The sequence below is a fragment of the Chenopodium album genome, chromosome 13 (genome assembly GCF_948465745.1).
Source record: "Chenopodium album chromosome 13, dcCheAlbu1.1, whole genome shotgun sequence".
In the NCBI taxonomy this organism is placed as follows: Eukaryota; Viridiplantae; Streptophyta; class Magnoliopsida; order Caryophyllales; family Amaranthaceae; genus Chenopodium; species Chenopodium album.
Genome location: NC_137846.1, coordinates 53633850 through 53660715, shown reverse-complemented (window position 1 = coordinate 53660715; position 26866 = coordinate 53633850). Strand labels below are relative to the sequence as shown.

The following is a 26866-nucleotide window of genomic DNA, read 5'->3' as shown; positions in this document are numbered from 1 at the left end:
ATCTTTCGGTTACAAATATACTAACATAGTTTAAAATTAAAGTATTGACATATATCATCATCCAAGATTATCATAATATTATTATAATTTTTTTTCCTCCGACTTAAAATTTATTTTAATTAAAAATATAGGAATAATAATTTTGGTAGGATAATTTGTATAAATCTTACAAATATACATAACGTTTATAAGAACAGCTTAACAAAATCATTTTATTATATTATACTCCTCCGTTTTTTATAAGTTATGGTTGGATTTGCACATTTGTTGAGACACAACTTTGACCATCAATATCTTTAATTAGAGACTATTATTTTGTTACAATATTTTTTTTTTTTTGTATAAATTTGTTGAATTAACACCATTCTTTATAAATTTTGTTGTAAAGTTTAATTATGACCGTGCATGGCACGGGATTTAACCTAGTTCACCACTAATAAAAGCATATGATCCCAAAATTAACCTTTAATATTACCATTTCTAAATTAGTATGATTAACTTAGCCTCTAATTGTTGTGATCTGTTTTTCCCTTCTTTTTCTCTAATTTAATTTCTTTTGAGGATAAGTCATACTTGTAGAATCTAAAACTTTTTCATAATTAATTAGCTCCCTTTCCATCAAAATTTGTCCTTTTATTAATTTTACCTCTTTCATAACCCTCATTATTTTAAACCTAATATTATGATTTTTTGTGATATTTCAAATTGTTTGATGATGAAAATTAGTTGTGCTTTTATTCACAATTAAATTTTCAGATAGGCTATGATCAATTTAGGGTAGAATTTTTACAAGTTTATCTAAAAATTATATATATACTTCATATAAAATAAAGGGATTCCAAATAAAGAAAATGGGAGAAACAATTGATTCAATATCATCTTCAACCCATGGAAGTGGAATTGAAGGAGATCCAAATCCATCTTTTAATAGATTACCTAGTGAATCTTCATTAGGTCATACTGAGGAAGAAGAGGAAGAGTTAAATAATATACAACTGGGTCCAAAATGCAGTATTAGGCAACACCTTGAGAAAGATAAGGTGATACGGAGTATTACATTTTTATTTATTTATTTTTGGACTTTCTTTCTTTATTTGTTGAAATTTTGGTGATGATCCACAAACACCAATCTCTAATTATCTATCTCTCTTTTGTTGTTTTGACATTGGTGAAATGTTATGAAATACTCCCTCCAGCACATAATATAGTGCGTGTACTCTTTTTGAATGTCCCAAAACGGGAGGGAGTAATTTTGAAATACTCCCTCCAGCACATAATATAGTACGTGTACTCTTTTTGAATGTCCCAAAACGGGAGGGAGTAATTTTATATTTTTGCATATCAAAAGTTGTTGTCTGAATTTGGTTACGGTGTAGGAACATATGCTACTTCATATTCTTATATATTTCTATAAGACGATGATGGTTATGCACTTATTCCTACTTGATACATAGAAATGGGGTGTTTGATTCAAGCATATTAGGTATAAGGTATGGGTTTAGAATGACCAAAACCCATACCTTGTGTTTGTTTCTAGAAATTTCATTTTTCAAACCTATACCTCAAACCCCCAAGGTATGGGTTTTTGAAACCCAAGGGTGGAGGTGAGTATGACTCATACCCATACCTTTAGGTTTAAAATTAAAAGAAAAACTATCATTCCTAGATAAAAAGCAAACACATGAAATCAAGTGTCAAGTTCCAACCTCATACCACCCAGGTTTCATTCCTCATTCCAAACTCATACCATTATTTGAACCAAACGCCCCCTAATAGTTTATGCCTTATAATTGTAATATTATTGTCAAATTGTATTAAATGAGAGCGAGAATAGACTAAGAGCAACTCCAATGGTTGTAGCTAGGGACTTGTTTGCAATTTTAATAATTCCCTGGCTACTAGGTTGACCATTGGAGCTAGAAATCTCAATTAGCTTGGCTAAGCAAATTAGCTTTGCCAAGCTAATTTGCTTGGGAATTAAACTTGTCAAAATAAAATGCTCATTGCACCAATTAAGCTCTTTTCAAGTATTTTCTATCCAACAATTACTACTAAGTTAATAGCTAGCCATTGGAGCAAAGATTAGCTAACATGATAATTAGGTTAAAAGCTTATGTGGCATGACAAGCTAATTGTAAAATTAGCTTAGTCATTGGAGTTGCTCTAATATGGTCAATTTGATGTTGCATTAATACATACTAAGTATAAGTATGCCTTTTTGATAATTTTTTGGTAAGAATATTATACAAATGTCGAGTTTCTATAAGAGAAAAGAGAATGTTTTTGTTAAATGTGTAAATATTTTCCTTGATGAGGAATATTTTCCTTAATTATCTAATTAACAAAGTCAGTATTTATACAATATACAAGCCTATATTTTAGGCGTGACTACGGGCATATAGTTATTAGCAACTAAATGTATCCTTCGACTAGAGAATAAGATATACATAATTTAATATTTAAGTTTTCAAAAAAAAAAAAAAAAAAAGATATACATAATATTTACATATTTAACAGTTTTTTTTTAGATTTAATATTTTAATTGTCCTTTCTTGTTCTTTATAAAATTTTGTTTCAAAAAAAAAATGTTCTTTATGAAATTTTGTAAAATGTTACAGGATGACGAGAGTTTAAGGAAATGGAAGGAGCAACTCCTTGGACAAGTTGATATCATCTCAGGAGAAGGTATGGAAATGATTTAATGATTTGGTGATGTTAATAGGAGTATATGATAACATTAATTAATCAATTAATTAAGTAAAAAAAGCTCGAAATGAAGGTAATAACATTTATTCTTATTCCTTTTTGAAAATGCAAAACTATACACAAGCCCTGTTCTCATCAGATTATTTTCAATTCAGTTCAGTTCAGCTCTAATAAGTTCAGCACAACTCCTAATTTCCTTCTCTCATAAAATATTCATTTCAATTCAGTTCAATTCAGCTCTAATAAGTTCAGTTCATTCCAGCTCATTTCAGTCAATGAGAACAGATCCTCAATCATATTTCAAATCACCAATGAGCTCTTCACCCGGTAATTAAAAGTTTAAAACTAAGAACTAATGTATAATAAATTAGATTGCAGGTTCAAATACCCCACTCTCATTTACAAATTGTATTGCCATTGTGATTATTATAAAATAAATGGTATTTTTATGATTTTTGTTTTAACTTTTACACTAAATAAATATTGTAGAAACTCTGGAACCAGAGGTGAAGATATTGAGTTTGACAATAATATCCCCGGGTCGAGAGGATATTGTTCTTCCATTACCAGAGTCAGGGGACCCAAAAGGCTTATGGTTCACTTTGAAGGAAGGTAGCCCTTATAATCTTCGCTTTTGCTTTCAAGTTACCAACAACATTGTCTCTGGCCTTAGGTACACCAACACAGTATGGAAAACTGGTATCAAAGGTACATATTATTATCTCAAGTACATATTACTTGATCTTTTTTGTTTTGTAATGCATTCTTGTTATTGAGACATTTTTCAATAATTTTTTCAAGAAAATATGTTATAATATTTGATTAATTCTTCACTCGATTATATTATTATGCAGTTGACAGTACCAAAGAAATGATTGGAACATTTAGCCCTCAATTAGAACCTTATACACATGAGATGCCAGAGGAAACCACGCCTTCGGGTTTTTTTGCAAGAGGCTCATATAGTGCTAAGTCTAAGGTGAGTGAAAATCCTCAAGTTTTCAAATCGACTCTTATATAGTACTTATTTGTACCGTGATTATTTAATTTCTCGATACTTTGGTTAATTAAAGTCTCGGTAATGGTAACGATCTTATGACTAATTTGATGTACATGTATTTTGATTGTTTCAGTTTCTTGATGATGACAACAAATGTTACCTGGAGATCAAATACACGTTCGATATTCATAAAGAATGGCCCTCCGACTAATTAAAGTGTTTTCTTTTTTCTATTTTAATCTTGTTTGTAGCAACAATGCATTGAGTAAGTTAAAACTAAAGAAAGTGTTATTAAAAAATTCAAGAGAAGAAAAACATTGAAGAACTACTATGTGTGAGATATGTAGGTGCACCTTTCAAACTAATAAATGTTTGGTATTCACAGCAATGTACCGGTTATTATGTAATGCTGTTTTGATATATTTGTATTTCATTTTTACATTCTTGATATATGGAGTAACAATTTTGATACATCTACATGCAATGCAACTCTATATATCTACTAGCTAACCTTTTTCTTACAATTATCTTTCTTCTAAATTTGTTTAAAAATTTATGAGCAATTTGTATAGGAAATCAAAATATTTAAAGCACTGTGATTGTATTGTTCTCAATTTATGGATAATAGTATAGGAAATCAAAATATTAATAAGCTTTTGATAGAGTTTCTATGTGGGTTATGAATCTTGTGACTGTTAGAAGAGTTGATTAGTAATTACTTTGTGGCAAGTTTTTCATAGGTAAACATGAAGGGCCTGATCTCATTGACTGGATTGAGCTGAACTGAACTAAATTGAACTGAACTTATTAGAGCTGAACTGAACTGAACTTATTAGAGCTGAACTGAACTAAACTGAAAATAATCGTATCAGAACAGGCCCGAAGTTTCATAATATCACTTTTTTTTTTTTTTTTGAGAATTGACAAAAATTTTATTAATCACCAAAAAACAATTACATGGAGGTGATTAATAATCAACTCTTGCCTCTTGGTCATATATATCTAATGTCAATCTGAAAATAGGATAGTACACCTGGGTGCACAGTGCACCTGGAAGGCGGAAAGAACATACGGTTGTTTGATAAAGAACATATTGTGTTTGACAAAGAACATATTTATGTTTGACAAATAATATACCCATATATGGTTGATAATATGTTCTTTTATATTTATGTTCTTTAACATATGTTGATTAAACATGTTTTTTGGGTTTCAATAATATAAAGTATGTTCTTTGAATTTGGCTCGTATGTTCTTTGAGGTGATAAGTAACACACAATTTTTTTAATTTTATTTTCATTATCATATATCATTTTTTTTTTATTATCGTATGTTCTTTGACTTTGATCATTGTGTTTTTCGGATATGAATCATATGTTTTTTACATTATAACTTATGTTCTTTTAATCTATGTTATTTTGAAATTTATTAGAAAATAAAATCTTTAATTTTTTTAGTTGAAAATATTTTAGAGAGAGAACTAAAATTATTATGACAAGTTGAATTTTTGAAGAGAGAGAAAATTATTTTTGGGAAATGATATCTTTAGTAAAGATTTTTTCCGTTAATGTGTATTTTTTCATAAAATTTTAATAAAGTTTTTATCACGTTCTTTTTGTAATATCTTTATGTTCTTTAATAATGCACGTTCATTATTAAACACAATACATGTTATTTTTTAAAAACCTGCATGTTCTTTTTTGAACATCTAAATGTTCTTTCCGTTTTTTTTTAATTTTTTTATTTAACCGGGTGCACCATCTCATGCATTGATGTCAAACTAGTGTACTTGGCATGCATGCCAAGTTTGATTGTGTTAGTTATTCAAAAACAAATGAAGTAAATATTAATTATTAACTTCTTTTTGTGTATGTAACAACTAAAAAATCTAAATGTTCGTAAACCAATTGAAAAAACTTGAATTTTATGAGCCCAAAAATCTCTTTCAATAAGCTATTTAATATACACTCAAATAAGGTTTAATAAACACTCCAATAAGGTTTAATTAGCTAATAAATCTCACCCACACGGCCACGCCCGCCCTTGTAGCTCTCTAAACACACACACAAAAAAAAAAAAAAATCCTCTTTCAATAAGCTATTTAATAAATACTCAAATAAGATTTAATTAGCTAAAAAATTCTCCAAAAATTATTTACTCGATCCAAACAAGGCCATAAAAGAACAGGGTACTCCTTTCAAGGGGGCGTTTAGTACGAACAATGAAAATGGAGTGGAAAGGAAACAAATAAGAGGGAGGAAAAAGATCATTTAACACTTGTCTTTTCATTTGTTTGGTTTAATCAAGAAAAGGAATCACTTAAATCTATCTTCCTTTATTTTTGTTATAGAGAGAGTAAGGTAATTGTTACCTCAAGTTTTAGAGAGGTAACAAATGGGTGAAAAGGTAATGGTAATTATTACCCAAGTCTTCCAATCAAACACTTGATAACAATAATGGTAAAATTGAATCCTTTGTCAAACCAAAAAAACTCATACCAAACATGCTCTAAGGGCCTGTTTCTTCAACTTAATTTCAGTTCAGCTCCAATCAATTCCTAATTTTCTTCTCTCATAAACAATTCATTTTAGCTCTATGCAGTTCAATTCAGCTCCAATCAATTCAGTTCAGTAAATCAGAACAGACCCTAAGTGTCAAAACTAACCAACCTGATTAAACTCTTCAACCGAACCCAACTTAGTGACCCGTATTGACACCTTAAAGCGAGTAAGCAATACCCCACACGGCCACACCACTCCGTTTGCAAACCCCCCATTCGTCTTCCTCTAGCTACCCCCACTTTCAAAATATGAAAATCTGCAAGTTTCAGATTTTCATTTTCCTTCTTTCTCTCTCCAAAAAACCTTCAATTTCACCTCTTGACATGCATTTCAAGTTTGATTGTGTCAATTATGCAAGAACTGATGAAGTAAATATTAACTATTAGCTGCTTTTGAGTACGTAACAACTAAAAAAACTAAATGTTAATAAACCAATTGAAAACGCTCTATCTTTTTGAGCCAAAAAGCTCTTTCAATAAGCTAATATTTACCAAACACTCAAATAGGGTTTAATTAGCTAAAAACTTTCCAAAAATTATTTACTCATACTACCAAGTACCAAATAAGGACATAAATGAACATAGTACGAAATTACAGAGTACTCCTTAATTAAGTGTCAAAAACTAACCAACCCGATTAAACTCTTCAACAGAACCCAATTCAGTGACCCGTATTGACACCTCAAAGCGAGTAAGCAAAACCCCACACGGCCACACCACTCCGTTTGCAAACCCCCCCAATCCCCCATTCGTCTTCCTCTAGCTACCCCCGCTTTCAAAATCTGAAAATCTGCAAATTTCAGATTTTCATTTCCCTTCTTTCTCTCTCCAAAAAACCTTCAATTTCACCTCTACAATCTCATTCAATGCCCACCTCCAATGCCATAGTTCTACTAGAACACTACCCTTCTCACTCCTCACCTTATCTCTTCGCCGGTGGTCTCTTCCTCGACCCCACTATCCCACCTTCTTTCCTCAATTGCATTCCATCCCCTTCTTCAATCAACAATAGCATTTCAAAATCATGCTCTCGAAATTCTGGGGTTTCAATTAAAGGGAAGAGGGTAGTTTCTGTATCTTTTAAAGGGGTTTTTTCATCGATTAGTTTGAAGGATTGTAGTAATGGTTTTGTTAATGGAGAAGGGGATTTGGGTATTAAGAATGTGGTGTTGGAGAAGGAAAAGGTTGTGTCTTCGGGTCGCGGTGCCGCCGCTATGAACTCTAGTAAACATTTCTGGGCTGGTGCTGTTGCTGCCATGGTTGCCAGGTGCCTCCCTACATTTTGTTGCAATTCTTGTTAATTTGGTATTTTAATTGGTTTTTCTTATGTTGATAATTGATAATTAATCAATGGCTTTAATTTTTGGGTCTTGTTTTGTTGTTGATTGAAAATTTATACAGGATTATTTAATTTTGGCTTATTGGGTTTGTTTTAATCAAACTGTTTTGTGAATTTGGATGCAAATTTTTGTTTGGAATTATGGTTTTTCTATTGACATGGTGCTGAAAAACATTGTTTCTGGACAATGATTTGGTTCCTTGAATTTTCGAGTTGATGTTTTGCATTTTGGCAAATGCTGTGATCACTGGCTGTATGTTGTGGCAATACAATGTAGGATTGATTATTGAAGTATAACAGTTAGCAATCGAGAATGGGCCGTAATTACCACATTTTTTCGTACAAGCCCAGAAATGGGTTTGCTGAGGATTAAGGCTTTTCGATATTTTGTTCTGGTTTTAGTATCTATCGGACACAGATAGTTCTAATACTCATATTCTGCTGCTGTTTCATCCTGTACGTGGAATTTATAGCTTATAAGAGAGCAATAGAAGTCTTTATTTTCATTTCAGGGTGTTTATTTGGTCAGATCTTACTCCTTTTTTAATACATCATGAAAAAGCTTTTCGTGTTTCTAGTAGTGTGTTAGTTTCATATCAATGCCATTTCAAACTCATTAGATTAAAAGCACAAGTTACTAGATTTTACATTGAATCTTATATGACATCAGTCACACTCACCTCACCTCCCCCTTTTTGTGCTGATTGCATGATACATGTGATAGTGCAATGTGCAACATTAAAATAGAAGAAGGTCCAGCAAATTGTTAAATGCTAGTTGTGTGGTCCACATAATGTGGTTGTTGTACAGTTTTGTTGTTTCATTTACCTTTTAGGACAGTATTATGGTTGCGCAAGTCACCTTCTGCTTGCTTTTTCATATTTGTGTTTATGTTAGCTTGTTAAGGTATCATTCCTCTTCACTCATACCCCTCTAGTAAAAGTTAATCTAATTATGTCATTTATCCGTAAGATGATGAGGTGCTGATCTCACATACTGTTGAGAGTTTGAGAATATCAGCTGCATTAGATCCTTTCTAGCTTGCGTCCCTTTGCTGAAAACAAAAATAGGTTAAGATTTTAACTCTTAACTGTGCCTTTTTCTTTGGGTCTACAGTTTCTCGACTTCATCAGTTTATGAGTGATTTCACTGTTTCAGAACTGTTGTTGCCCCACTTGAGAGACTGAAGCTAGAATATATAGTTCGTGGTGAGCAGAAAAACATCTCAGAGCTCGTTAAGACGATTGCTGCCACTCAGGGCTTGAGGGGCTTTTGGAAAGGAAACTTGCTTAATATTCTACGGACAGCTCCATTTAAGGCAATCAATTTTTGTGCTTATGATACATATAGAAAGCAACTACGCAAATTACATCTCACGGATAAAACAGCAAATTCTGAAAGGTTCATTGCCGGAGCTGCTGCGGGAATTACTGCCTCTGTTCTCTGCTTACCTTTAGACACAGTATGTTACAAACTGGAACTGCCTGTTCTATAATCATTCTAGAGTTCAGTTACAAAGTAAAAGTACATAATATATTTAAAGATTGCTACTCTAGTAGGGAAGTGGTGTGCATTAACTATTGTGGTCGTATGTTTGCAAGAGATAAATGTTAGTTGATGGGGTGTCTAATGGTTTGCAACGTAACCTAATTTGCAGTAGACTTTGTTATGTGGAACGAGCAGGAGCACATTTCCCTACCTGTTTATTTGTTAAATTAGTCCCAATTGTTCTTTTGAACCACATTGCATGTTTCTGATTGTAATTTGTTGTGGGATTAGTATATTTGGTAGCACTGAATGAACATTTTTGATTTATTTTCTGAAATCCAAATTTTAAACTTCTAATGAAGGCTTCAGAATCAATTTAGAGTGGCATTGCAATTATTTGGTTGGATTCATTCATTCATCTATTCAATTGTACTTTGTGTTTATTTTTCAACACTTTTGATGAGGTTTTTCCTTTTAATATCTGCTGTTTTTTGTTTCAGATTCGGACCAGAATAGTTGCACATGGTGGGGAAAATTTGGGTGGTATTGTTGGTGCTTTCCGCTATATGATCCAAACAGAAGGATATTTTTCCCTTTACAAGGGCTTCCTTCCATCAATTCTTAGTATCGCACCTTCCAGTGCAGTTTTTTATGGGGTGTATGATATACTCAAAACATCCTATCTGAATTCACCTGAAGGAAAGGAAAGGATACAGAAAACAAAGTCACAGGGGCAAGATATAACAGCATTGGGTCAACTGGAATTGGGACCCCTAAGAACCTTATTGTATGGGGCTATTTCTGGTGCTTGTGCCGAAACTGCTACTTATCCGCTTGAAGTCATCAGGAGACAGCTTCAATTGCAAGCTCATGGAGCAAGATTGAGTACTCCAGCAACTTTTATGAAGATAGTTGAACAAGGAGGGATTCCAGCTCTCTATGCTGGACTGCTTCCCAGCGTACTTCAGGTACATTTATGTTCTTCTCTACTGTTAATTAGATATTGCAAATAGCATTTGATTTCATTTTTAAGCTATGAAGCCAGAATGGAATTTTTGGAATATGGTCATATTATTCCCTTCCCTAAATCAAATAATTATAATGGCTTAGATATAAATTTATTAGGGACTTTTACTCATCTCCACCACTTATCATTAGAAAACGGGAAGGTGGAACTCTTTTTTTGGATAGTTGCCTGGTTGGATTGGGGGGGTGGGGGGGAATCTGTGCTGAGCAGTTTACCTAAGTATATTATATATCTAAAGGCATGTTCAACCCAGACTTTTATGCATCTTAAAAGCACAAAAGGTCCTGAAAATGCAAACCCTCACATGTTTTTTTTTTTACCTGTGAAGTGCTGAGTTGATGGCAGAGGTTTAGTTTGCATGACAATCATGAGTTTGCCCTTTAGAGATTTTGGAGTGGCTACATATTTGTATTAGAGAATGTGGTAAGAGTAGGGAGAAGTTGTGACAATGCTTTCATGGCAATTTTGTGGTTGGAATGAAACTCCCGGGTATATTCATGGTTTCTTTGGCTTTCATTTTGTTTTGAACGAAATGTCTTATTTGGCGTTGTTATGGGATAACGGCATAAGGCGGTGGGGGCTTTGATAGATTACATAGTTTGGGAGGTTCTAAGGATCCTTTTTATCTATTATTTGTGTTTTTCTGTTTTAAAGGATAGTTTGCCCTTTTTTGCTTGTACTCCTTTTTCTGTGCTGCTTACATTTTTTTTTTGGTATTTAAAAAAAAAAAAAAAAAAATCACTGGCCCTTTCTTTATATCGTATGGTTCCTTATGACGATACATGTTAGCCGACTCCAAATCATTTTGGGACTAATGCTTTGTTGTTGTAAAAAAAATCCCCTTAATTTTATTATACTTCTTTCCTTTGTTAAAGTTCTCTCAAACCTTTATGTCTTTTACTGACATGTTTTTCCTCTCCTTTTTATACGCTTACCTCTATTTTGCACAAACCCTGAATTATATAGTAACTATGAGTTCAGCTAACCCATAGCTTATCCAGTTTAAAGCAAAGAGCATGTAAATTTGGTAGCTTAATTCGACTCTGTAAGTAATGGCATTGAGACTACTTGCTAACCTTGGCTGTCATATTTTTGCAATCAACCAGAGCTCATAAATGGAATCATCAGGTTTTTGAAGGTCCACATGAAAACAATAAAACATACATCTTGGAGACAAAATCTTCTTACTACCATGCTAGATCTGTTTTTGGGTTCAAACTACATTGCTAATGAAGAGCTTTTTAGCTGTAAAAGACGAGACATATCATATCTACAATCGAATTAATTACCTGAAACATTCTACCAGCTAAAACTTGCTGATAAAACTATTGCAGCAAGGAAGTGGTCTGAAGGCTTCATCCCTCACCCTGACTGGCAGATTAAAAATATTAGAAATCAGGGTTGAGGTTGTACATAGTACCTCCATTCCTTTTTGTTGGTTAGGCTTAGGCTTCCTACTTTCATCTGTTCCTTAAAGTTGGTTACACTTTTGCTCTTTTCATATTGTGGCAAACCTTTCCTTCCACAAATCCCTCTGACAACACTCTCTTTCTTACCTAAATCCTACTCACAACTCTCGTTCTTATGTTTTCTTACTCATGCCCCATATTCTTCACTCTCTCTCCTATTCTCCTTGATTACTGGTGCAGTAACTGTAACCATTATTTAACAACAAAGTTAGCTCAATCTAGGCTATGTTCAGTTCAGTTGATGTGATTTGATCTGATTTCCTGATATGGCTACTCTGACCTTATTTGTATTCTGATCCTTGAGCAATCAAAGCATTAAATGAGATGTCCTTAATTTTTTTTTTAATGTGTATTTTCTAATCATGTAATTTTTGTAATGATATTTTCTTATGGAATTAAAGATATTTAGCAATAAACACAAGCAAATAAAAAGATATGGTCTCATCTGGTCTGGTCTGAAATAAGTGGACTGTGCAGCATCTTATTTAAAGCTTGACTCAAACATTTTCCTTTTTTCATCAATGGAAGATCACTAGCAGGAAGTACATGGTCTGCAGATTCCCACAACTACTTGCATTAAGTATTAAGTTTTGAATCTTTTGATTGAATACCAATAGGATCGTTTGAGTTTGCTGCCTTACCAATAGGATCGTTTGAGTTTGCTGCCTTGATTGTTATTTTGGGATGCAGTGCCTAAATTGTTTTCATTTAAATAAAAGCAAAGAGAAGACGAATTTTTAGTTGGAATTACTAACCTTTAGCCAATCAATCCCGGATTTGTGTTTCAGAATGCTTTCCTCAGTAGCTAAACATTTTTCTTCTTCTCAGACATACAAATTAAACAGCATCACATTATTAGTATCAGACTGCACCTTGCCCTATATGTTATTGACTTTAGCCCTGGCTTCCTCAGCTCTAAAGTGGTATTGAGGGACGGTAAGGCCCCTGAAATCAGTCTTCTAAAAATAGCACCGTTTGTCTTTTATTGCACAATCTGGTACCGAGTTTTGATGACAATACTGAGGTAATATGGCTGTTGCACACTTGCACCTTGAAATTCAAGATCTTAAAAGCCTTTCGCTTTCCTGTCTGTTGAGTACTAGTGATTAGAATGAGAAAATAATGGGGATTGTTAAGTTTAGGAAATCAGCTCCAACATCTTTAAATTCTTTCTTTCTTTATGTTGTTGTGAACAATTTATCAATCTTGCTGTAGATAGAAGTTTCTTGTTCATGCTTTCCAGGCATGAGCATCCCGTACTCTTAAGCTCAGTGGCCTAAGTGAATTGCAATGTATGTCAAAAGACTGGTAATTTTTTAGATAATGCAAATCTTCAATATGGAGCACAGTCTTGAAATTCCTGCTTAGGCACTATCTGCTTAGGGTTAGTTCAATTGCTCACAATTTTTTTTAGTCTTGTGTTCTTCCTTATATTATTGGAGCCCTGTTAATCCATCTTCAATATGGATCACAGATGTGAAATTTCTGTTCAGGCACTCTCTGATCAGGGTTAGTTCAATTCCTCATGATTTTTATCGTTCTATGTTATTCCTTCTATAATTGAAGCAGCAGTTAACCAAAACTTTGAGTTGGAAGCCCTAGACTGAATTTAACAATGCGAGATATCTCCAATTCACGATTTTGCATTTTTGCTTTTTTAAAAGGCCTAAAACGTTAATTGAGTTTATTGCAACTACTTTATTTTGTAGCCTGGTTTAGACCTGTTTTATACCAATGGGTAACTTTATCGTTAGGTAAGAAAGCTTGAGTTGGGGAACAAACTAGAACTACCCTCCTCAACAATTGCTACTTTTTCCACCTGAGGATAACTGATCTACTCTGGAAAGCCTTTGGATTGTTCTCCCCAGGATCAGGTTGACGCCATGTTACCTTTTTCCGTTGTCTTCACTCTTCCTCGAAAAAATGCTCCAACCTTCATAAACATGAGGGCTATTTATTCTGAAGTGACCTCTTGAGGAACCATTAACATCTTGGATGTAAGCTGGTGTTAAATTCTTAGGAAGATAGGAGGGTCTGCAGGCTGTATTTGTTTTGTCACTCACATTATCAATTTTTCTGGTTTTTGTGCTCGAATAACCTTAGCAGGAGCTTCAGCTCTGTCTTCACATTCATGATAATATGCTTCCAGAAAGAATCTTACTATTAGGATCTTTAATTGTGAATGACTTAAATAATAGATATTCTGTTCCAGTTTCTATCAACATCTTGATTGGTAGAAGAAACCCTTTAGTTGATGTGTGGTGACCAATGGCAATGGCAAACTCGCAATGGAATGACTCAAAGACCTCCATTTTGATTATTAAAATCAGGGTCCATTTCTGTTGGAGGCAAAAGAATTTTTCTGGCTCTGATTTAATTGAATTGAATCTATATGACTTGATCTTGATGTATGTCTTAACATATTGTGGTGCTATGCTCTGAATATCTTCAGGTACTCCCATCAGCGGCAATAAGTTATTTTGTGTATGAGTGTATGAAGATAGTCCTCAAAGCAGAATGAAAGAACACAACAGCTGAATTGAAGCCAGTTGGTGCTACAGCCATGAGCGAGCATGTCTACATATTGAGATTGGCAAAGCCACTCCATTTTGACAGCTTCCGGAAACTTTTTCTACAAATTTGGTCAGCTGGTGTCCTGTCAACTTTCTGGGGAAGTATATTTGCTTGTTCCATACTATTGGGAATCTAATAATCCTTTCCTGTCAATCCATGTGCGTTTTGTCAGTTTGCAGTAGCCGGCATGATCATGATTCTCACGAATCCCCTGGCTTAACTGCTGGTCGGGGGACAGGGGGCATATCTGGTGAAGCACAGGGGTGTAGCAAGACACCTAGATTGCCTTCAGAACCTTAGAAGAGGCTTTTTAGTACATTCTTGACCTATTATTGGTAAAATACACTTCGTTGTTTACATTGTTATACTTATTACTATTCCTTTTAGCCCAAGGAAACTTAGGCCTAATTCATTATGGTAAATGGCAATCAGCAAGGGAGCCTTTCATTTTTTATCTTAACAGAGTTATTAGCGATTTGTCTGAATTGTGTCTATGTTGTCATCTTGACAAGTTGACAATGAGATGTAGATCTTGAAACAACCTACTATTGTTTAAAGTTAATAGTCGCATATGCTATCTTAAGATGATTGAAAAAGGTGTCACATTTCCGTTGGTTCACTCCAACATTCTTCACCCATGTGACACCTTATTAATATTTATATAACCTTGAACACTTCAATACAACCTTATATTGAGATGGTGTAACATCTAATTCTATATTATAGTATAGTCAAGGAAGAAAAATAATTGTGAATAGAGAGAATATAAGTTGTAAATAGTACACCATATTTGATATCTCGGGTAATGTACGTATTTCAAATTTAAAATAATTTATAATAAAACTAGAATGATTAGAAGAATTCACACATATCCGGAGTACTAAGATTAAATGAATATAACACGAAAAACGGGTTGGGGAAGGTGCAAAAAGCTTTGTTTTGTTGGAGTATAGGGAATGTTTTGGTCGGTTTAGGCCGGTGTGCCGTGTGCCTTGTGCGTTAGCTTAGGAAAAGTGATGGAACTCTTATAAAATTTAATTTCACCACACTCTATTTTAGAAGACTCAAAATGTGGAAAGATGTCCTCCTCCAACCAAAAATAAAATAAAATCGTATATTATTAATTTTAATGAATAAAAAAAATGAGGTAATAAAATCTAATTTTTGTGGTTGTTTTTGCAAAAACTTGGGAAGTTGGGCTCGGCCCTAAACTAATAGATTATTAATTTATTTATTTGATAAAAAAATACACTAAAATTAATTAATATTTTTATTTTGACAGATTAAAAAAAAAAAAAAAAAAAAAAAAAAAAAAAAACCCTAGGCTTGAAGGGGCTTTCCACCAGTGAACATCGGATTTCACCGGTGGAAAGCCCCAATTTTTATTTTCTTTTAAGCTTTTTATTTTTTAGGTTACAATAATAATGTCTCCCTCGAAAGAAAGAGTCTATCTCTTTCGAAAAACAAGATTTTTTCGATCTCCTTCGAAAGACAAGGTTTTTCGGTCTCCTTCGAAAGACAAAGTTTTTAGTTGCGTTTAATTTGGTCTTCGGTTGTGCGGGGCTACAATTGATTATGGCTCGAATTCGGGTTACAGAATTAGCACAAGGATTAACTTTCTCACAAAATTGCGAAGCGACGATGGATCCACTCAAAAAGTTATATGAGACCACGAATCGAGAATGTGCCGAATTGTTATATTTATGTATTTGGATTCTTAGCCCTTCTCCGATTAATTCTTGTTTGATTTTGATAAATTCGTTTTCATTATCATTAATTGTCAATTGTAGATGTAGTATGGCTTTATTTAATAAAATTTAATGTCCTTTGAGAATTCTTTAAAAAATATATAAATATTTTATTTTGGCAAATATAATTAATTATAATTTATTACTAACACATGGTCATATATTTATGTTTTGACCAGTCTCTATCAGAAAAAGGAGTAACAAGTTTAGTCCCACAATTCCTATAGCAATAATAATAAGCTACTGTATGTGATTTGTGGGGGCCTAAACGAATCATTTACTAATGAATCTACTCTTCCCTTTTCTCATTGCATCAAACTTGGATTCATAAAAAAAAGTTTGTCTGCAAAAAGTGACTAAAGGTTACAAAATCATAAAGTATGCTAAATGGTGTAAATTGTATGTGAATCTTTTATAGAATTGCGTAGTGTTTTAACCACAACATGTTGAAAGGCCAATTTTCAAATCTCATGCATTTGAGTTTTTTTTTTTTTTTTTTTTTTTTTTTTTTTTTTTTTTTTTATTGTTGTTGCTATCTATCTATAACTAATACTAAAGTAGTAACCGTTGTCTTTTTTTTTAAAGTTGTACACGCGGCGCTATCTCATATCCCGCTCAAATGCTATTTTTTTTTTAAATAAAATGCTAATTAATTTTAAATAGATAATAGCTATTATTTAGGTAATGAATTTAAAATAGATACAATACCTATTATATTGGTAATTTATATTGTTATTAGGTTGTTGGAGTCTTTATAGGAGTTGTTAGCATAGTTGAGGTCAAATAAAGTGAACTTATGAACATTTTAAACTCAAAGAAAATATGAAAACAAAATTTACAAAAATCCAAAGATAAATTACTGTGAACGCAACGAGTAAATTGTTGTACTGTGATCATAAAATTTGAGTGAAGTACATTTTTTTAATTTATTTAATAGAATAAAAATGTATTTAAATTTTGTCGGGATATATTGTGTGTGTGGATGCTTAAGTTGAAAAACATGTCTTATCATAGAAATATACTTGCATCATGGAGATGTAGAGCATGAATCAGCATTTATACATCTTTCAATGGTAGTTGGATCTAGCATGATGAAAAGGACAATATTTATATCAATATAGTATATCCTACATCCCTACACACTAGTGAATAGTGATATGCATTTTTAACTCCCTATGAGATAATACTTATGTATGACGATTGGCGAATTTAGTCGGTGACATAGTATGATATATTAAGAATTTAGTGAGGGAAGATAAGAATTATTACGCATAAAATACCGACAAAACGAAAATCATTTTGAACGTGTATGTTAAAGCTTAATAAACATCCTAAAGATTATATATATTGTAATAAAATAAAATAAATTCCTTTGAATCTTTGAATAGGACAAGTATATTTACCTTTAGTCATAACATATTTTTTTAAAAAACACAAACCATCAAGATGTCTAATTAAAATGCACATAACCATTACACAATAGGTTAGTCTAAACTAAGAAGCACATGAATTTGTGAGAAATGATTTTAATGAAAACACAACTATAAGTTACATTATTGTTGAAGCGAAAATTCTACAGTAAATACACCTCTCAAGTATCACCACATGTAAGTGTCCCACATTAGTTGAAGAAGACAGAGTTAATCACTTTAAATTTTTATAAGACTAGGGGGCTATTCTTCCTATTGTCATATGATTTTGGGCTGGAACCTCATTTGAACTTATAAAGTGGATTCACTCTCTTGGTTTGCGGTGCAATCCAGACTAGGGCTGTACACCGGTCCAAAACCGGACCGGACCTGGACCGGACCTGTTAGGACCGGGACCTGAATCTCTATTTTTCGAGGACCGGGGACCGGACCTGAATCAACAGGTCCGGTTCCGGACCAGACCTGAAAAAACAGGTCCGATCCGGTTTTGGACCTGATTGGACCTGCTTCTTTTTTTTTTACTTAAAAAAAATCAATTTGAAAAAAAAAATAATACATGTTAACCAATTTCAACTGGTTAATATTGATGTTTAATATTAATTTGAGATTGTTCTTCTTCAAAAACAAATAATTTCAGATTCAACTTTAAAAAAAAATAAAAAAAAAATAAAAAAAATAAAAATTATCAGGAAGCACCGAAGAAGTTAGCAAGCAGCAGAAGTGCAGAAACTTAGCCCAGATCTAGGTCGCCGGAATCACGCTATCTCGTGGTCGCGATCGCCGGACTGCTGGAGCCGCGCGTTCTGGTGGTCACGGACCTTGGAGCCGCGCAATCTGGTGGCCGTGGTCTTTACAATCGCGCGATCTGGTGGCCGTGGAGTTCGCGTGCGGTGGCTTATGCAGCGTGCAGGGTCGGTTTTCGCACTTGTTCCTGGTGGGCGGTGGCCTGCCTGGTGTCTGGTTGTCGCCCGAGGGGAGTGATGTTGGCTGAGAGCTTGAGAGGCGGAGAGAGCTATGAGAGTAAGAGAGTTAGGGACCTAGGTTTAGAAATGAACTGATTTGTTTTGATTTTTGAGAAAAAAAAGAAACTTTTTTTTATATTTTTAAAAACACAATTTTACCGGGTTTCAGGTCCGGACCTGAAAACCCCGGGTTTGGACCTGATCCGGACCGGGACCGGAAACCTTGATTTTCAAGGACCGGGACCGGACCTGAATCTACAGGTCCGGGTCAGGTCCGATCCCAACAGGTCCGGGTCAGGTCGGTTTTCAGGTCCGGTCCTGTTTGTATACACCCCTAATCCAGACCCATATTTAACAATTATTCATATGATATGTTTGAGTTAACTAATTTTCACTTTAATTTTTATAGATTTCCTCTTACTATCCTCTCTACAATATACCAGTGTACTCTACTATCAAAATATTACACTTTCTAAAAAGAGCAAGTAAGACGAAAGTAACAAGTGAAATCACCACAGTTCAACCTCCTCCCTTCAAGTGTGTGATAATAAAAAAAACCGCTCCTCAAAACCATTGCCATCGACTACAAACACCACTAACTATCATAGTGTGTTAGCCACCAACCCATTGCAAATCACAACAATCACGAAACACAATGAAAGTTAAAAAAAGGTATATTTGATTAATTTAGTTCAAAGTTGAATCATGTTAACGAGATTCAATCTCAAGTTTTAGGTATCACTTCTAAGACTTTACCAACTAAACTAGTTAAATGAACAATAACGTAATATTATCCATAGTTGCTATTCTTACCGGTGTTATTCAACTAGAATGTGAATTGTGAAAAATAAAAATCTCCCAAGATAAGATACTCTCAATCAAGCACCAAAAACTTACCAAAACTAACAATATCGAAGAATCCAAAAATGGCAAGAAATACCAAGAAAGGCGATGACTACTAGGGAAATTGAAAAGGTAAATCAAGAATAGTGTCAAATTTCTGGCATCACCACAATCCAGGTGGACAAAGAAAGCTTTTAATAAAGACAAATCATAATCGGTGACTTGGATTGATGGGCCATTTTTATGTGTCATAAAAATGCACCAGAAAAAAAAAATACAACATTTTTTATTTATTTTTTATTTAATTTTTTTTTTTTTTTTGTGTAATACTAGAAGAAAAAAAAAACCTCAAAAAACTCAAATAATTCTCTTTTTTTCTGCCGGCCACTAAACTAAAACCACAAACCCATTTTTTTGGTTTTGTTTTCTTTCTTTTTGGGGTTTTTTGATTTCATTTTTTAGTTTCTAAAAATAAAAAAAGATTTCATTTTTCTTTAATCTTTTTGGGTCACCTTTGCTCTTTTGCTACGCATTCTTCTTGCCCTTCCCAAAATTTGTGATAATTTTGGAGAAAAGAGTCAAACTTCAAGACCAAAACAGGATTTTTGCTGGGTTATTTTTTTCTGCAAGAACAAAGAATTTGTTAATTGGTATGTTCATTTTTATTAATTTTAGTTTAAAATCTTATTTTTCTTTCTGGGTTTTCATTTTACCAGTTTATGTTCTCATAATCTGATAATAATACATATAGCAGTTGACAATTTTGTTTAATTTATTGGATCAATGGAACAGTGCAATTTTCTTGAATAAATGTATGAAATTAACTAATATTATTATACTGTATGATTAATATACCAATAATTTGCCCTCATTTCTCTATTAATTTTAATAGTAATGTATTGATATTGATTTTGTTTGATTCAGTAGGATATAATTACTATATTTGGAAGATTTCAATCGGTTTCCCAATCAGATTGTCTGATTGGAGGAGGAAGAAAGGATTAGCAAGATGTATGGTTATGCGGGTGTTGTTGTTTCTGATCCTTTGCTTCATAGCCAGTTTACTCAGGTTGAACTTCGCAGCCTCAAATCCAAAGTAATTACCCTTTAAACCCTCTTTATTTCATTTTAGTCTTTATTGCAATTTCTGGGTTTTGTTTTTTTTTTCTTTGGCTCATTGCAAATTAGATGGTGCACCCGGGTGCACAATATTGTTTTGATCATACTTCTTGATTTGAGTATTAATTTCATATTATTAATTTATTACCACTGTCTGGATTTAGTTGTCACGTTATTAATCCAAATTGCTACCGAGGGCGAACATTAAGTCCGGATGGAGGGAGTAGTTATTAAACAAAATGATGTAGATGATGATTAATGGGTGTTTTTTTTTGTTATGGTTTGCTTTCTGGTTATAGTATACTTCCTTGAAGAATAACAATGGCAAGGTTACCATTGGAGACATGCCGCCGGTTTTGGCAAAGTTAAAAGCGTTTAACCAGTCTTTCAAAGAGGAAGATATTAAGGATATTTTGATTGAGTCAGCCTCAGATATGAATCAAGAGGTCGAGTTCGAGGATTTCTTGAAGGTAATGACTTGGTGAATCACTTTTTCTTCATCTGTCTGTATTGTATATTTGTATGATTGTGTATTAATGCATTAAGAACTAAGAAGTAGAATTATTGTTGAAAATGATGAGCTCAAGTTATTATTAATCAGTCTGTTTTTAATGCTATAATTAATATCTGTATGTAGAAGTTACAACTTGCTTTATGACATTGGAGGTTATAATGTGGTAGTATGTATAAGCATAAGTAACATGTAGGTCAATTTTATTGGCATTGGCAGGTTCATCTAAGCTTCCAAGTTCGAGCCTCAGCTCAGGTTGGTGGTACAAAGGACTCCTCTGCCTTTCTCAAGGCCTCGACAACTACCCTACTTCATACAATTAGTCAATCCGAGAAGGGATGTTATGTTCATCACATCAACACTTACCTTGGTGATGACCCTTTCCTGATGCAATTTCTTCCTTTAGATCCTAATAGTGACGATCTTTTCAATATTGCAAAAGATGGAGTTCTTCTCTGGTAATTCATTCAATTAAGTTGATTTAAAAGATTATTTTCTCTTTGTGGCAACTTTCTCATGTGTGTATGAGATCATGACATGTTCTGTGGTTATTGCAGTAAGCTTATAAATGTTGCCGTTCCTGGCACAATAGATGAAAGAACAATAAACACCAAAAGGGTACTTAATCCTTGGGAGAGAAATGAGAATCATACTCTGTGTCTGAACTCCGCAAAAGCCATTGGATGCACTGTGGTTAACATTGGACCTCATGACTTGGTTGAAGGAAGGGTAAGTATAATTGAACTAGCTAGGAACTTTTTGTTTTTGAAAATTTCTCTCTGTATCTCTATAACTGAAGCTCTCCTTTCCTTTTACAGCCACATTTGGTGCTTGGATTAATCTCTCAAATTATAAAGGTATAGCTTTATATTTCAAGTTTGAGACCTTTGATTTTCTTATTTACTGGCGGTCAAACTTAGATAATAAGACAATGATTGTACGTGGCACTAATTATCTGACAATCATATTGGTTCAGATCCAACTCCTTGCCGATCTCAACCTTAGGAAGACACCACAGCTAGTGGAATTGGCTGATGACGCTGATGTAATGCCCTGCTCATCCTTTTTTTGCTCAATAATACTGTTTGAGCTTAAGAGAAGTTGTTTTCTAATGACATTTTATCTATGTTTGCAGGACATTGAGGAGCTCATGGGTTTATCCCCGGAAAAAGTCTTGTTGAAATGGATGAATTTTCATCTCCAGAGAGCCGGTTATGAGAAAATTGTCACAAACTTTTCATCTGATATGAAGGTATGTCTGAATTGATAAATTTGCTTTTTGAGGAAGCTCTTTCCAGAAATGTATATTGTAATATTGTTGGTAGTAACGTTGGCTACATGTTCACGTATAGCATCTACTAGTTATGATCATGATTAACTTGACTTGCAATCATGGATGCCAATTGTTGGAAAGCTTTTGGGCTTAGAAGCATGTCATTGCTATTTTGGGGAATGGATAAATCTTTTCCTTGACTGATTGCTTATACAACGGCAGATGTGATATTGCACAAAGTTGAAACTATTTTTGCCTTAAGCTTTACTTTCCCATCTTATTTTGATTAAACTCACAGTTAAGCATGCTTATCTACTCATTATGTCCGTGCTTATGTTAGAAATTCAATAGATTCTCGTTTTATTCCGTATTATGCTAGGAGTTAATTAATCCCGTCAAGTATCTGCTTAGAATCCCTAAACTTCAATTTATCTTATCATTCAAGTTATTGTGCTGGTGACTGAATGATTGTGCTGCTGTTTAATAGGATGCAAAGGCATATACTTACCTGCTCAATGTTCTTGCACCGGAACATTGTGATCCAGCTACATTAGATGCAAAGGACCCAACTGAGAGAGCAAAATTGGCACTTGACCATGCAGAGAGAATGGGCTGCAAGAGATATTTAGATTCTAAGGACATTGTTGAAGGCTCATCAAACCTAAATCTCGCTTTTGTTGCTCAGGTTTTTAAGATGAGGTGAGATGTTAGTATTTAGAAGATATACACGTCTTATAATTGTAAGAGGCAATTAATACATCAGTCTTTGTTTTTAATATTCTGTTTTGTGGACTGAACAATTGTTATTTTCCTTTTCCTACATGTAAATTATTAGAATGTGAATTTTCTTTGCAGGAATGGTTTGTCGTTAGATGGAAAAAAGGTTTCTTTTGCAGAGATGATGACAGACGATGTACAGACATCCAGGGAAGGAAGGTGCTTCAGATTTTGGATGAATAGTCTTGGTATTGCCACCTATGTCAACAATGTGTTCGAGGATGTTAGAAATGGGTGAGCATGTTCTGACCTTCTATTCTTCTTTCTCCATCAATAGAGCGGGGATGTGGGGGTGATGGAACCACTAAATTGATATAATGTCACTTTTTAATCAGACCTGCTAAGATCATTTCCCCTTCTTTGAGATTAAACGTCGCTTAGCTAGGTTTTATTATTTTGTCTACTAGTATCAGAACTAATATATCAATGATTCTCTCTGTTCTGGGGTTAACTATCTGGCTATATGTAAAGGATATTGTTTCTTCTGTGTTTTTTACAATCTAATCTTATGTCTTGCAGCTGGGTACTCTTGGAAGCTTTGGACAAGGTATCTCCTGGATCAGTCAACTGGAAGCACGCTACAAAGCCTCCTATCAAAATGCCTTTCAGAAAAGTGGAGAATTGCAATCAAGTTATTAAAATCGGGAAGCAATTGAAGTTTTCCCTTGTGAATGTTGCTGGAAATGATATTGTTCAAGGAAACAAGAAGCTAATACTTGGTATAAACACTGCAAATGTTCTGAGATTGAGACTCTTTGAACACACATTGATTTATTTTGTATATGATTGATCACATAACACTTTTCTGTTTTCATCTAGCTTTACTGTGGCAGTTAATGAGGTATAACATGCTCCAACTATTGAAAAACTTAAGATCTTTCTCCCACGGGAAAGAGATCTCTGATTCAGACATCCTTAATTGGGCAAATTATAAGGTGAAAAGCTCTGGGAGAAAGTCTCGAATTTCGAGCTACAAGGTCAGTGGCTAGCAAAGTATTTATTGAAATTTTTTCTCTTTTATGGATGCTTAGCCTTTTTCCAGAGATTTGGATCTGATTGGACTATGATGTTATACTCAGGACAAAAGCCTTTCTACTGGCCTATTCTTCCTTGAACTTTTAAGTGCAGTGGAGCCTAGGGTTGTCAATTGGAACCTTGTTACCAAGGGTGATAATGGTAAATAATGTGGTTTCTATGGTTTACTTACAACAGACTATTATCCATAATTTCATATGTGAAAATGTAGCGATATTCATTGCAATCTTATTTTGGTGTTGTAGATGATGAAAAAAGGTTGAATGCTATATACATTATCAGTGTTGCAAGAAAGCTTGGATGCTCTGTCTTTTTATTGCCTGAGGACATTATGGAGGTAATTTATATCGTGAAATTCCTACTTCATCTCAACTTTCCACACACCATTGCTATAAATTTGTCATAGTACCAAGCATGAGAAAATAATGTTTTATATTTTGATGCAAAAGTGGGCAGTTTTAATTACAAAACAAGAGCTAGATATTGAATCCTTGGTTATTTCCAAGGTTACAAACTCAAGAGGATTGAATAATAATTTTGTGTGATTTGAAGACGAGAGATTGTTATATACACCCGGGTGTACCGTACACCCATGAGTGTTTTGTTCTCATTTTGATGTTTGTTTTTCATTTAATCATCAAATGAAAAACAAAAACTAGCCTTGAGTCAGTTGGGTGTATGGTGCACCCGGGTGTATATAACATATTCTATTTGAAGACAAAAGATTCCTGACATTCTACAACTTTTTGCGTGTCCATCCACAACCTAGGTTGTTTGTCTTTTGCAAGGCTCAATCTTCATGTCAGTATAGCTCAACAAAAGTTCCCTGTATTGTATTACAATATTATGAGAAACATTCTTTGCAAATTGGTTGTCAGTTATACATTCCACCACTTCTTTTGCTAATAACGAGATTCCTCCAGCCTAATATGGCTATCAGCTCTGCCATTAGGATATTTACCACCATTGCTTATTTCTGAAAACTCAAAAGTAAGCTTCTGTTTGTGTCTTAAAAGACCTTTTCAATTCCTGCGTGTACTATAAGATTGATTAGGAAATTATGTATTTTCGGAGGTAGGGAGCTCTTAGGAATGTAGTTTGTGGGATGAAGGATTGAAGGCAGGCTTCAGGTGACTGTAATTTGGGAAAGTATGGCTGAGTACCGTGTTTTCCAAGTTGATTTAGAAGAAGCTGTCAGGCACATTAAACATGTCTTAATCTTTGGCTTGAGGATAATGTCTTAGGATGGGTATAGTTGAGCAATGTTTCTGTTGCCCTGTAACTTTTTAACGAGGAATCCTCTCTAGGGTTGTTAGCCAGAGAACGACTTTTTTCTTGAGGAATGAATTTAAGTTCAATATCCAGATGGGATCCGATTTTAATCCTCAAGACTTGTGATTAACAGCTTGTAAAACCTTTTGGAAATCAAATTTATTGACTTTTGAAAATGAAAATTTGAAAAAATCATCTTAGGAAGAGTGAGATTTGGGGCATTTTCTAGTTGAGTTGCTAAATCTACAGGGAGAGGGGAGGAAAGGGTCTGCTACTGGATTTTCAACAGTTTATAAATTTGCAATGGCTGAGAAGAAAAGGGCTATGCTGTATGACCCTTGTTTTGTCTTGATTACTTGTGTTGGATCCTCGACATTCTAACATGTGTATAGACCAAATAAATGAAATTTCATCAAAGAGCTGAATTCCTTTGGACATGTTGGGGTGAACTTGAAAGAAAAACATAAATAAATCTTGTTAAGTTTCTTGATTAGTGAAACAATCATGTGATGCTGCTTGTCAAAAGTTGATGTTTCTTTGCTTTGGTTCTTACAGGTAAATCCAAAGATGATCCTGACCTTGATGGCCAGCATCATGTACTGGTGCTTACAGCAGGAGGATCTAGAATCTTCCCCGTCCCTCTCAGAATCTGCTACCGTCACAGATATATCCTCTACCGCTCCCTCAGTGCAAAGCGAGGATGAGAGTTCCATTTGCGGAGAGATCTCATCATTCAATCTCGATGATGCTGCATCTGACTCAACGGCTTCTTCAGTGATTGACAGCATTGAAGATGAGCAATGAGGGTAGTTCTTAAAAGCTGCATTCCTGGTGCACGAGTTAAATAAAAACCATCAACACATTAGGAGTTGTACAGAGAACAATGTTTATATTATACAACGTTATGGAAGTAGTGCAAAGGTTAAAGAGGTTGGCATAGAAGGGGAGAGCCAGAAAAGTTTAGTTATTGTAATACGAGCATTTTCGTTTAGAGATGAGCTTGTATTCTTGTGCTCATCTGTGATATATAAGTCTGCTTTCTCAAATATGCGCATCTGTGCTTTGTGCATTTTCATTTCCATAGCACTTTTTGGTGTCAGTCCATTATTAATAATATGATCTCTATTATATACTAGGCCTTCCATTGATGATGTGCATAGAATTTCTCTTTTAATATGCTAGATTTTCTTATTCTATGTTGAAACCCTTGTTGGAAGATCCATCTCTTTCTCATAACTCACAACACTAATTTAGTAATTTGACTAAATAAGTTACATGTATCATAACTTTACCCTCAATAAAATGTTGATCCCTCGGCTATAGCCATTTGCACATGATTTATCATGACACATTTTATACAAGGAAAATGAGTCATGTAAATTGGGATGGAGGTAGTCTGGGTAATTTTTTCATTGTTTATTCCATTATAAATACTTTTCTTATTTCTCTATCACTAATTAGGGAAAACTTAAACTAAGGCCTGGTTTGGCAATTGATGTGATCGACAAAATTAGTTGGTAACATAGAATTAATAGAATCAAAATTGCATGCGATGAATAAGGTAGAACGTTTATAATGGATATTATATTACTCGCTCCATTTTTCAATACTTGCTCCACTTTCTTTTTTTGGTCGTTTTTAAACACTTGCTCTATTTCCTTATTTGGAAAGCTTTTACAATATTTAATTCATTTCTTTCACCTAGTGGACTCAACATAAATAATATTTTATAA

The 26866-nt window shown here is 33.9% G+C and overlaps 3 protein-coding genes across 4 annotated transcripts; all 3 read left to right on the top strand.

The window, feature by feature from the left end:
* Window positions 1-851: 851 nt before the first annotated feature.
* LOC145575792 (rho GDP-dissociation inhibitor 1-like) lies at window positions 852-3917 on the top strand. Its single transcript, XM_081633592.1, has 5 exons — window positions 852-1040; window positions 2619-2685; window positions 3196-3414; window positions 3561-3685; window positions 3840-3917. The coding sequence occupies exons 1-5, from the start codon at window positions 852-854 to the stop codon at window positions 3915-3917; spliced, it is 678 nt and encodes a 225-aa protein (XP_081489718.1).
* Window positions 3918-7017: 3100 nt separating this feature from the next.
* Window positions 7018-14705, top strand: LOC145576946 (putative mitochondrial adenine nucleotide transporter BTL3). The gene is made up of 4 exons (XM_081634646.1): window positions 7018-7533; window positions 8764-9067; window positions 9594-10061; window positions 14042-14705. The coding sequence occupies exons 1-4, from the start codon at window positions 7133-7135 to the stop codon at window positions 14108-14110; spliced, it is 1242 nt and encodes a 413-aa protein (XP_081490772.1). The 5' UTR covers window positions 7018-7132; the 3' UTR covers window positions 14111-14705.
* Window positions 14706-19526: 4821 nt separating this feature from the next.
* On the top strand, window positions 19527-26265 carry LOC145574978 (fimbrin-1-like). 2 transcript variants are annotated; one of them, XM_081632880.1, is made up of 15 exons: window positions 19527-19796; window positions 20074-20242; window positions 20565-20735; window positions 20996-21234; window positions 21334-21505; window positions 21595-21633; window positions 21753-21821; window positions 21912-22028; window positions 22537-22748; window positions 22905-23060; window positions 23346-23545; window positions 23646-23803; window positions 23906-24002; window positions 24107-24198; window positions 25689-26265. In XM_081632880.1, exons 2-15 carry the CDS (start codon window positions 20156-20158, stop codon window positions 25935-25937), a joined length of 2058 nt encoding a protein of 685 aa, XP_081489006.1. In that variant the 5' UTR covers window positions 19527-19796; window positions 20074-20155; the 3' UTR covers window positions 25938-26265. The 2 variants fall into 2 exon arrangements, with proteins under 2 accessions (XP_081489006.1, XP_081489005.1); XM_081632879.1 differs by having other exon boundaries at window positions 20071-20242.
* The last annotated feature ends 601 nt before the right edge of the window (window positions 26266-26866 follow it).

What these genes read in the sequence shown, in the direction of transcription:
- LOC145575792 (XM_081633592.1), top strand. Translation starts at nt 852, where the DNA reads ATGGGAGAAACAATTGATTCAATATCATCTTCAACCCATGGAAGTGGA. An exon ending in AACACCTTGAGAAAGATAAG is followed by an intron (nt 1,041 to 2,618) that starts GTGATACGGAGT and finishes AAAATGTTACAG; the next exon opens with GATGACGAGAGTTTAAGGAA. An exon ending in ATGGAAAACTGGTATCAAAG is followed by an intron (nt 3,415 to 3,560) that starts GTACATATTATT and finishes ATTATTATGCAG; the next exon opens with TTGACAGTACCAAAGAAATG.
- LOC145576946 (XM_081634646.1), top strand. Translation starts at nt 7,133, where the DNA reads ATGCCCACCTCCAATGCCATAGTTCTACTAGAACACTACCCTTCTCAC. An exon ending in GTTGCTGCCATGGTTGCCAG is followed by an intron (nt 7,534 to 8,763) that starts GTGCCTCCCTAC and finishes TCACTGTTTCAG; the next exon opens with AACTGTTGTTGCCCCACTTG. An exon ending in TGCTTCCCAGCGTACTTCAG is followed by an intron (nt 10,062 to 14,041) that starts GTACATTTATGT and finishes GAATATCTTCAG; the next exon opens with GTACTCCCATCAGCGGCAAT.
- LOC145574978 (XM_081632880.1), top strand. Translation starts at nt 20,156, where the DNA reads ATGTATGGTTATGCGGGTGTTGTTGTTTCTGATCCTTTGCTTCATAGC. An exon ending in GCTCAGGTTTTTAAGATGAG is followed by an intron (nt 22,749 to 22,904) that starts GTGAGATGTTAG and finishes TTTTCTTTGCAG; the next exon opens with GAATGGTTTGTCGTTAGATG. An exon ending in TGTTACCAAGGGTGATAATG is followed by an intron (nt 24,003 to 24,106) that starts GTAAATAATGTG and finishes TTGGTGTTGTAG; the next exon opens with ATGATGAAAAAAGGTTGAAT.